This window comes from Harmonia axyridis, chromosome 4 (genome assembly GCF_914767665.1).
Source record: "Harmonia axyridis chromosome 4, icHarAxyr1.1, whole genome shotgun sequence".
NCBI lineage: Eukaryota > Metazoa > Arthropoda > Insecta > Coleoptera > Coccinellidae > Harmonia > Harmonia axyridis.
Genome location: NC_059504.1, coordinates 18,105,349 through 18,117,438, shown reverse-complemented (window position 1 = coordinate 18,117,438; position 12,090 = coordinate 18,105,349). Strand labels below are relative to the sequence as shown.

Genomic DNA, 12,090 nt, shown 5'->3' with positions numbered 1-12,090 from the left:
GCGATGTTTCCACATTCTTTTACTTCGAAAATTCGAAGACAGGTCAAGATTAGCTTATTGAGATTAACTATAATGAAAAAATACTGAATGAACAGATTAAGAACTTAATTCCTAAATTGATATTCAGAAATATACAGGGTGATTCATTGGTAAATGGGCGTAAGCTAAGGGACACTGAATTGAGTCAGAATAACCTATATTTGAAGGCGGCTAATGGCCCTGGCAGTCGCAACCGTAAAACTTAACTTATATTTGAAGGGTCTCTCTGTCTATAATCAAGATACAGAGTGTTTTATTGATTTTGTCAATTTCTACAATTACCCATAACTTTCGAACCGCCCTATGTACTTCCATGATATTTAGTACGTTTATCATCTGCAACAACTTCTTCATACAGACATACTGAACTCCTTTTTCAGGTCCGGCCTAGGAAATATTGATAAATAAGATTCAACTCAAAAAACACCCTGTATATCAAAATTTCTTGAATTTGATACGATATCCAAATAAAGGAGAAAAAACTATGGGGATCAATTCATTTATGCTCATTTAATCAGACAAGTTATTGATTTTCTTATCATTTTTCAATTTGTTGCAAGCGTCCCCGATTCTCTGAAGAAGTTGCATTCTATCGTTTATTCGTGTCGAGAAAACTTCTGATTTCAAATAACCCCAAAGAAAATAATCGATATGAATCAGGTCGGGGCTCTTTGCAGACCAGTTATGAGGTCAACCCTTACCTATCCATAAATTCGGATAATTTGCGTTCTAGAAATTTGTCAAAATGGCCTTGAAATGAAGTGCAGCCCCATCATGTTGAAAATACATGCCTTCGACATCCACAGCATCAAGCAAATATTATTCAAATATTTTGAATATGGGCTGAAGGACTTATACAATTGCCTCAAATACAGTTATTCATTTATTTTATTTTGAATAAAATCAAAATAAACTTCGCCAGTATAAAATGATAACACGTACGGAAAAACCCATATACAGAGTCCTGCAATAGTGCGTTAGGCTTCCATAGCTGCTAAACCAGACGTTTTAGGAATTCAGTTGAAAAGCATTCCCTTTGTACTCTCAATTCTGCATCTCAGGGAATTATTTTCTGATATACAGGATGTTCCCAAATAAAATTATTCAACAGATGAGTGATATTTTAAATGGAACACCCCTTATATTTTTGCATATTTTCAATGCTCTTCAATACCTCTATCATGATGCAAAATATTAGGGATATTTTCCAACGGTACGGATCTTATTCAGAAAAAACTGCAAAATTGGTATGCTAATTTTAAACGTGGTGAAATGAGCACCGAAGACGCGAACGTAGTGGACGCCCGATAGAGGCTGTCACCGACGAAAAAATCAAAAAGTCCACAAAATAATTTTGAATTATCCTAAAGTGAAGTTGATGGAGATAGTAGGCGTTGTGAAGATATCATCTGAACGTGTTCATCATATCATTCACGAATATTTCGGAAAATGGGTACCGCGCGAGCTCACAATCGATCAAAAGCAACAACGTGTTAGTGATTCTGAGCAGTGTTTGAAACTGTTAAAGTGCAATAAACCTGAATTTTTGCGTCAATATGTGACAATGGATGAAACATGGCTCCATCATTTCCCTTCGGAGTCCAATAGACAGTCAACTGAGTGGACTGCACACGATGAACCGAATCCAAAGCGAGGAAAAACACAACCGTCAGCTGGCAAGGTTATGGCACCAGCATTCTGAGATGCGCAAGGTATAATATTCATTGATTACCTCCAAAAGGGCCAGATCATCAACAGCGATTATTATATAGCGGCCCTATATGAAGAAAAAAGGTGCTGTTTCATTGAGACAATTCACCGTGTCACAAATCAATGAAAACAATGACAACATTGCATGAATTCGGCTTCGAATTGCTTCTGAATCCACCGTATTCGCCAGATTTGGCCCTCAGTCACATTTTCTTGTTCTCAGAGCTCAAAAGAATGCTCGCTGAAAAGAAATTCAGCGTCAATGAAGAAGTAATCGCCGAAACTGAGGCCTATTTTGAAGCGAAAGACAAATCGTACTACAAAAATGTTATCGAAAAGTTCACTATAATCGCTGCATAGCCCCCGAAGGCAACTATGTTGAATAATAAAATCGAATTTTGCCAAAAAAATGTGTTTTACTATGGTAGACCGGGGATTTTTCAATTGGCCTGTTATGTTGACGAATAAAGTCGAATTTTTAAGATAAAATCTGGTTTTGCCAGTTAAGCCCGGGACTTATTGGGTGAAGTGATATTAAATTGCATTTTTACTACCACAGCAGTCATTCAGCTTTTGTTGTATTTATTTTAACGATAATTCTAGATTAAGTGCAGACAATTGAGAGGCTTAGGCATTTCGAATCAATGAACCCACACTCTATTTCAGGGATGGTTTGAACAATTCGATTCACTCTCACTTATCGATAAGGTATCTCTACAACAATTTTCGATTAGAAAACTGAAGATGAAACTGGATAATTTTTACGGTATCATCACAACAGTAGAGCCGGTTTGAGTGTTGATTTGTGACAGAATTTATGGTTTGCTAGTCCCAACGGATTGACCCATCGAAATGGACAAAGGTAGTTCTTTCAAGAGGAAGCCCTGTCCTAAGCAGAATGCTGGGTTTTTCTCATTACTTGTTTTCTCGTAAGTATCAAGAAGAAAATAAATGGAAAAAAAAGATTTAATGCGTATATTTATATTTTTTGTAATGTGTTATTTTCATTGGTAGGACTATAAAGTACTATGCTGCATTTTTTTTATATTTTACATTACAATACTTTTTTCTAAAATTGATATGCACATGGAATTTCAACCACAATTTGAAATAAATAGTGATATTTGATATTTAGGACATTTTTAGAATCGCCAGGTTTTTCAACTAACATTTTCTTCTTCAAAATATATATTGATGGTATCTTTTCCTTCTAAAGAAGTATATAGGTTGGTTTTTTAAACAGTTTTCAAACAGACTCCCAAAATAACTAGATACTTTCAGAAATATATTTGACAGCCTTGATTCAAAAGCATAATCTTCAAAACTACCCACTCAATACCAGCTTGAATTAAACTTTAATTAATTGTATCTCCCTCGAATCAAACTATGCCTCAAAAAATAACAGATTATACTGAATTTGAATTGACTACACTTTACAAACTAGTTTAATACTAAATTTTAGACTTTTTATTCTGTGGGGATGACATCATTGTCTAAACGACATTAAACGTGGAGTCCGTGTTTAAAAAAATAATTGAACTAAGTAGAATACTGTATCCACTGTGGATATTTCATATTAACAGATTATCGAATGATGTGACAAAATTTCATTCATCATTGTTTGAATGATGATATTGATAAAATCCATCTCCATTGTTTGATGGACTGAGAGAGGATGATTTTGCAGGAAAAATCGATTTGGGGGATATTGTTCCATGTATAATACAGATTCACAGACATAACAACGATTATTTATTTTGTTATCGATGGATTTATTGATTTATGTATGGATTTTCAAGAGGAAATTTTGTTTTCAATTTTATATTGAATGTAGTTGTCAGGATAAATATATCTCAGAATGATAGTGTTTAAATAATTTTATCTACTCATATTGAATTATATATTCCTTATTCTACTGCTTTTGAGCAATTAATAGTATATATTAACAAACAGCGTGAGTTATAATAACTCACTGCTATAACTCACTATAATAAATCAAAAAAGATGGCTCTGTGCTTCTATACTTCTGTGCTTTTATTCGGTTGACCGAAAAGGAACATTCCATTATTGTTTTTGGGGGAGGAAGATCACATTGATAATTTTGACGTTTATAGGTAACTTCTGAAGTTTGCCAATAAAGTTCATTCTCTGTTCTTGTATTTTAGTATTTATTGTTATAGTCGTAGATAAAGTATAGTATTCAACTTGCGGTAATGGTCATAACTCACTTGATGAATTACAGCACTCGCCTGCGGCTCGTGCTGCAAACTTCATCTGCGTGAGTTATGACCTACATTACCGCTCGTTGAATAATATACTATTATTCACTCTCATTTCTAATGGTATGAAATATATATGGTCTCCGAAAGGTCTGAATGACCTGTGGCTCAAAACTCTAAGATAAAAGAGAAAGAAAAAAAATTATTTCATGAAGGGTCGTCATGATGATATCACCTTGTGTACTTGTTAGTAAAAGAAAATTACTATTAATCGATGACTAATCGATCATTTTTCTGTTATTTTGTAGATACCTATTGGGATTCATAAAAAGAGGACGACAGAGAGATATAGAAGAACGAGATCTTTACGATGTAATGGATACTTTTCAATCTCAGAGATTGGGTGATGAACTTGAACGCCATTGGCATCGAAATAAGGTCAAAACGAGTAATCCTTCATTGATGAAATCGTTACTATCATGTTATGGAAAGATTTTATTGCTGTTAGCTTTGGCCCAGACTATTTCTAAAATTATTTTCACGTGAGTACCGTTCTAACATTTCTAAGGACAATAAGTACATATTTCTATAATCTATAATTATTCTAGATACTCTATGCCTTGGGCAACTGGCAAATTCGTGTCTTACTTCACCCCAAATCAAACAGAAGTCACCAGACAAACGGCAGTATATTATGCTCTGTTTATGGCTTCCATAACATTTATTAATGGCTTATGGCAGCAACATTTTGTATTGTGGAAACTTGAACTGGGGATAAAAATGCAAGCAGCCATATCTTCGTTGATCTACAGAAAAGTACTATCTTTGAGCCAGTCGAAGGTCTCTGAAATATCCACAGGCAGGATTGTCACAAGTATTGTTAAGGACGTAAATTCTCTTAATCAGGCTATTTTGTATGGAATAGATTTCTTACTGGAGTCCTTTCAAGTGATCTTAGTATGCTTCTTGCTCTATAATAAAATGGGTGTAGCCAGTGTTGCTGGTTTGGTGATAATGCTGCTCTCAGTAATTTTACAAGGTGAGCAAAAGTGTTTCAAGTCATTACAACATATTTATCTGGTTAATCTTCTTTTAAGTATCTGCTTCTTTTCTGACCTATGTGAAAAGAGCTGGTTGCAATGAGAAATCAGACCAAAGACTCCAACAGACCCAAGAAGTACTCAGTTCTATAAGACTGATCAAAATGTATAGATGGGAATCATTTTTCAGAGAAAAGCTCCTGAAGTTGAGAAGGTGAGTTAAATCATGACTTCAGCCTCTTATATGTATATTGAGTACTGATCTTATTGCAGGGTCGAACTTTCGAATCTTTACGGAGTTTTTGTATGGAAAAGTATCTCTATAATAGTTGGAATCATATCATCAAAACTTGCTCAAGCTTCACTATTCGTACTATACGTCTATATGGGATACGGCATTGATGCAGCTATTATTTATTATGTGCAAGACCTCTTCCAGAAGGTCTCGAAAGCCATGATCTTCATACCTCTCGGTATCCAAGCCATGGCTGAATTCATGGTCAGCTTGAAAAGAGTGAACAAAATTCTTAACTCCGAAGAAACTACCATAGTGTACAAGAGCACCATTCAAATGTTAAAACCTGAAATAAATCTAGTGGAAGTAGACGTTGAATTTGGAAAAACGAAAGTTTTGAAAAACTTCAACTTAAAACTGTCATCAGGATTGCATCTACTGATAGGACCATCAGGATGTGGAAAGAGTACGCTACTCAAAACTCTTTTGGAAGAATATAACACGTGCAGAGGTAAATTGAATGTTAAAGGAACGATCTCATACGCCAATCAGAATCCTTGGTTGTTCCCTTCAACTTTGAGGCAGAATATTTTATTTGGTCAAAGGTATGAGGAAAAAAGGTATAAGGAAGTATTAGAAATATGCGGCTTAAAATACGACTTCAACACTTTCGCAAATGGTGACGAAACAATTCTGACCGATTGTGGTGCCAACCTCAGTAGAGGTCAACAATGTAGAATAAATTTGGCTAGAGCAATATACAAAGAAAGCGACATATACCTCCTTGATGACTGTTTAGCGTCTCTTGATGTTCAAATTAAAAATCAAGTATTCAATAACGCAATAAAAGACTACTTGAAAGGTAAATTATGCCTTTTCGTTACTCACAGTACCCAATTCGTCAATCAAGCTGATACTGTTACCATAATGTCAGACTCAACAGTGAAATATTCTGGTACACCATCAGATATTCCAAGAGAACTATTCCAACAGATAGAAGAAGAACAGAATGATGATGTCGATGAAACAACTGTTAAACCACATAACGAAGAAGAAATAAGCGAAGAAATCAATGAAGATAGCGCTCTTATACCAGCAGCACAAAAAAACAATATTTATGAGGAAAAGAAAAATGTTGGTGCCATCAACTTCCAAACTTACAAGGGTTATTTCAAGTTTGGTGAAGGATTATCAATGTTTGTAATGTTGATAGGGCTACATATCATTTGTGAGGTATCTAGCGGAGCGGGAGATAAATTCTTGAGTCAATGGTGAGTGCGAGCTCTTCTCTTTTCATTGAAATGATTATATTAATCACATTTTCAGGGTGAATCAACAGGGACTCAATAAAACTAGCAACAATACAATCAACGTAACTACTAGTTCTCCTTTATTCGAGAACAACATTACAACATTTATTGATGATTTACTGTCTGATAAAAGTCCCTTCACACATGATACAGAAATTAGTACTCCTGAATTTACAACAGAATCTTCTTACACTACAACGTGGTTGGACTATCATAATTCTACAACAGAAGCAGGTTCATGGGCTTCAGGAACTAAACAGCTCATACAAATAAATATGTTTAGTTTATATGTTTTTGCTATATTGTTCTCTACAATATTTGTGGTTGTCAGGTGTTTCGTCACATATCACTACACTATAAAAGTATCAAAAAATCTTCATAAATCTATGGTAACACATATTCTCCAAGGGAGTATGATATTTTTCGATACAAATCTCATAGGAAATGTACTCACCAGATTTTCCAGAGATCTCTACATAATGGATGAAATGGTACCATTCATTTGGTTGGAAGGATTCAGGGTGAGACCAAAAAAAAAATGATTTTGATCATACTTACATTGAATTTTTGATTTCAGCTTTTCTTTCTCCTTCCTTTTGCAATATTGTTTATTGCTTCAGTGAGTTATGTATTAGCTGTAGGTACTTTAATACTCAGTATTGCATTTTATCTAGTCTGTAGATTTTTCTTATGTACTACCAGAAGTACTCAACGTCTGAGCAATTCAAGTAAGTTCTGATTTATCTTTGGCTAGGCTATTGTCTATTAATCTTTTTTATCTTTCAGCTCTTAGTCCAGTTATTGGCCACCTTAACTCAACATTGGAGGGACTCATCATCATAAGAGCTTATGGCACTCAAGATATCCTGAAGAAAGAGTTTGATAGACATCAAGATTTGTATGTTTCAGCGAGTCATTTGAGGGAAATTGCAGCAAGAACATTAGGATTCTACACACATTTATTAGCTACATGCTTCACTACTACCATAGCTCTGGCACTAATCTTCTTAGATTTAGGTAAAATGCAATGTGCTGTTCTTTCAAAACTTTTCTCATTAAAATCAAATATTTCAGGTGTATTGGCTGGAGATGTTGGGTTAGTCCTATCGCAATCTAATCTACTCTGTCTCTTCTTGGAACTGTTAATAATGATGTGGATGATGATGGAGAACAATATGACGAGTGTAGAAAGAGTACTGGAATATACGAAGCTGCCACAAGAGAATCAAGGTGGTAGTGAGCTGAAACAATGGCCGTACGAAGGTCGTGTCAAGTTCCAAAACGTTAGCTTAACTTACAGAAAGAACGGTGAAACTGTTCTTAGAAATCTTAACCTCAACATCCTTCCAAAAGAAAAAATAGGAATAGTTGGAAGGACTGGAGCAGGGAAATCCTCAATTATCGTCACATTGTTCAAATTATACAATTTCTCAGGTGATATTATGATCGACGATGTGAATATCAAAACATTATCGCTAGAATGTCTAAGAACCAATCTTGCAATAATTCCTCAAGATCCTGTTATCTTCAAAGGAACTGTTAGGACTAACATAGATCCTAATCAAACTATCACTGACGATCAGGTTTGGAAAACTTTAGAAACAGTTAACCTGAAAACATATTTCAAGAGTCTTGATGAAGATATAGCCGAGAAAAATTTGAGCATAGGTCAAAAACAACTTATCTGTTTGGCCAGAGCACTCACCAGGCGTTGTAAGATCGTTATACTTGACGAAGCCACTGCAAATATGGACGAAGAAATGGATGCTTTCATTCAAAATAAAATCAGGGATCTCTTCCAATTCTGCACTGTTATAACTGTCGCACATAGATTGCACACTGTCAAAAGCTGTGATAAAATAATTGTTATGGATAGAGGAAGAATTGTTGAATTCGACACACCTCAAAATCTACTAGGAAATCCTAATGGACTCTTTTATCAAATGGTGCACCAGAAAAGAGAAAAAATACATGAATCTCAAAACAAAAAGACAGAATAAGAAGAAAGAATGAATGGAATTTAGTATGAGATGAAAGTATATGCCGAATGTACTCGATACTTCTACGTGAATATTTTAATTATATTTTGTAATAGGAGTAAATAAGATTTGTTGTAGTTGTTGTAGTTCTCATGTTGTGTTACCTTGAATTTAATTGGTGCATTCATGAACTTTGGTAGGTACCTATCTAGTTTTCAATATTCATGTCTGATGAAAGACTTAACCAAAGAAAAAGATTGAAAACTTCTTTCAACGAAACCAACTTTTAAATTTCCTAATTTCATACCAAATAATGTATTCAATCTAATTTAATATCAATGAGGCGGACAATATGATGATTCCTAATATAGCATCTTTCAACGCAAAGTAGGTACAGTCTCCCATAGTTAAGGGACTCTCAGAAATTCAATGAGATTGGATAATGAAGTGTTTGCTTTGCTTTCTATCTATAGTGGAGTAGCGGAGCTGATAGTAAGGTTAGGAATGGTTTATTTCGATCTGGTACTAACTTAGATCGAAGGCCTCCTTGATGATTCCAACGATAGTTTAGTTTTCTCTGTGTTCCGAATACTTGAGAGGTTATGAGGTATGTTTTGTGGATTTTCGAAGAAAAGTTGCTTTTTTGTTTTGAATTGGCTGCAACAGATTTTCATTCAGGATTTCGATAAAGACCACATGATTTTTGATTTGAAATTGTACCTATATTTATTGTTTCAGTTCTTTCGATGAAATTTCGGATTTAGTATATTTTTTTTATTTCATATGGAATTTTTTATTATTAATTTGTTACTTTTTCCGAACCTTTGGCAATGCCAAAAAAATAATCGATTTAAATTATTCCGGAGAATTTCTCAAGAGTATTCCAAAAATTATGAATGTGTATTTTACGATTATTGAATATCTGGATGCCATTTGAGTTCATTTTTTCTAATGAAATAACAAAGTTGCAGTTTTCTTTATTACAATTATCACTTAGGAAACATGACTAACGTTATATTCAGTATAACATGAACATGGTAATCAAAAGTGAACGAACTTATTGTTGACAAGTGGAAGGGTCAATAATTATCTCCCTATGACACACAAATATTGATTTAAAGACCTCATTAACAGTTGGTTTCCTCAATTCATTGATTGATTTTATTATCTTTCATTGAGTTGATTTCTGAAGGAGTATTATACTTCCAATTTCTAAGTGCTCATTTCCTGTTTTATATATTTGCTTTACTCTCAGACATTGGACGAAATTTACCGTGATCTGTCTATGTTGTTTTTTATTGCACCACCTTTAACCTTTTATTAAAGCTCGTCAATATTTATTCGAAGTGATGAAAATAACACTTTTCGAGAAATCTAGACGGAACAAAAATGTTAAAAGAGAAAATTGATATATGCACCGTAAAAAGCCATAATAATATATTCAGAACGGTAAGGACATTTTACCGATCGAAGACAATAATTTGGAGGGGGAGCACAAGGACGACTCGAATTATTGTCTGAGATCGGTAGTCCTCAACGTTCGATATACTTATAGCGTTTTTTGAACGATAGACACAATCTTCACTACTACAAAATAATTATCCTAAAAATTAAAATATTCATTCGTGGCTTTACTATCAATGCTGTATAGCAATATAAAAGAAGGCGTTATCTTGATGATGAAAAACTTATTGATTGTAGATTTACAAAGCGACAATAATTGATACGACTTTGCTGACAAAATTTTGCATATTACGGAACGTAGCGAGTTGAAACAACAAATGTTGAATTCAGCAGCAATTGTGATAATTTCACTTCCAATATTAAATTAATTAAATTCAAATTGTTTGTGAATTATTTCGTTATTTTAATGAATATTCATTCTCACTTACCGTTCGCTAAACGGTAAGTGATTGACTTGCTGTTCCGTTAATCTTAGCAACCAGTAAGAATGATCTACCGATCCATCAACAACAACAAACAAACAACAAAGTAACAAAAGTCGTTCTATCGTGCAAAAAAGTATATAACAAGCTTCAGAGTTTAAAAATATGAAAAGAAAAGTACTCAAAACCAAACTGAAATAATTATTCCAGCATAGTCGCATACTTCAGGTGATGTGATAGTTTGTCATATTATTAAAGACTATGAAATGCGAATTACTTTCATGATTCATCCGACTTGATATCAATGATACTTTATCACGTTCCTACGAGAACGTTCAGAAATAAAAAATTACTTGTTCACAATAGATTCAATACGAATATTGGCAGAAATTCGCTATGTTGAATGTGTAGTTTATTTAATCAATATTGTAATGATTTAGACCCATTTGATGTGAATTTGAAATCATTTAAGCGGAGTATCAGAGGAATTTTCTTTCAGTGATTATTTTGTTGTTTCATGTTATGTTGCATTTATGTACAGCATAGGATGTTTTTAAAATAGTTTCTTATGTATTAGAGGATACTTTTCTGGGAGTATTCCTGTTTGTATCCCGAAACTGAATAAATAAATAAAAAAAATAAATTTCATGTAAAAATATTTGTTATCATTTTATCTTGTATAAAAATAATATAGATATTATTTTTCATTTTATTTGAGCAATCATTTGACACCCCATGTAAATTTTGATGGGATATAATAATCCCCAATTGTATTTTTTAGGTGAAAAAAAATAATATGATATAAAATTTTATTGTCTTCTATTTTTCAAACTATGTGAATATTTCAATCTGTTTTCCATTCTGCTCAACTGAATTTTTTAGACCTATTTTACTGTAGATTACATTTCCGGTTTGGCTTTGAAAAAATGTATTGTTTCACTAAAACATATGATAGATTAACATATTAGTTGAAACCACAAACTAGACTGTATTCGATTTTCTAATTTAAAAATAATTAGTCCGAAACAAGAATCGATCATCAGATAGTAGTTTCAGCAGGATTGTACCACTTGCCTAACCACCTTTGACGGTCTAGCAAGAGTCCTTTCCTGATGATCGTGTGTTCTCCTGGTTGGAGGACAAAAGAGGAAGAAAGGATGATAAAGAGAACGATCTTGCAATGCGATTTTTGAAGTTATGGCGCTGGATTATTTGAAGAAATCTGTAGCAATCCCGTTATCACCGAAGTATTGAAGACGGAAATTAGACACTGCACCAACCAACAAAATGTAGGAATATTGTTATTGAAAATTTCGCCAAGAGATTACGCCTCTTACCAGGTGTGCTGTTCTATAAATAATTCTCATATATTTAGATCATAACCAAATAGATATTACAATGCTTTTTCCGGATAAAAATCATGATTCGTTAATCTTGAGAACTTTGTACTTTTATTGATGCACCTTCCAGTTCAAACATCCAAAACCATTGTTTGAAAGATATACAAGTTCTTCCTTTTGCTTCCAGAAAGTTAATGCTGCATATTTACTTCCATCATTCAGAACATGTAACGTTCTTGAGAATAAACTTTTATATATCACTTGTTTGCTCATCAAAATCCAAACAGTAGAAATCTCTTAATTGTTTCTCTTGATTCTAGACAAACGGTATT

General features: G+C 33.6%; 1 protein-coding gene across 1 annotated transcript in view; it reads left to right on the top strand.

The window, feature by feature from the left end:
• The window catches only part of LOC123677872, a 34,102-nt gene extending 25,433 nt beyond the window's left edge, over window positions 1-8,669 (top strand). Inside the window, exons 19-26 of the mRNA XM_045614602.1 lie at window positions 4,277-4,510; window positions 4,577-5,007; window positions 5,066-5,222; window positions 5,282-6,514; window positions 6,570-7,074; window positions 7,131-7,281; window positions 7,340-7,570; window positions 7,628-8,669. Of these exons, the coding sequence (XP_045470558.1) occupies window positions 4,277-4,510; window positions 4,577-5,007; window positions 5,066-5,222; window positions 5,282-6,514; window positions 6,570-7,074; window positions 7,131-7,281; window positions 7,340-7,570; window positions 7,628-8,553 (3,868 nt within the window). The 3' untranslated portion in view covers window positions 8,554-8,669. The remainder of the gene's footprint in view (window positions 1-4,276; window positions 4,511-4,576; window positions 5,008-5,065; window positions 5,223-5,281; window positions 6,515-6,569; window positions 7,075-7,130; window positions 7,282-7,339; window positions 7,571-7,627) is intronic.
• The last annotated feature ends 3,421 nt before the right edge of the window (window positions 8,670-12,090 follow it).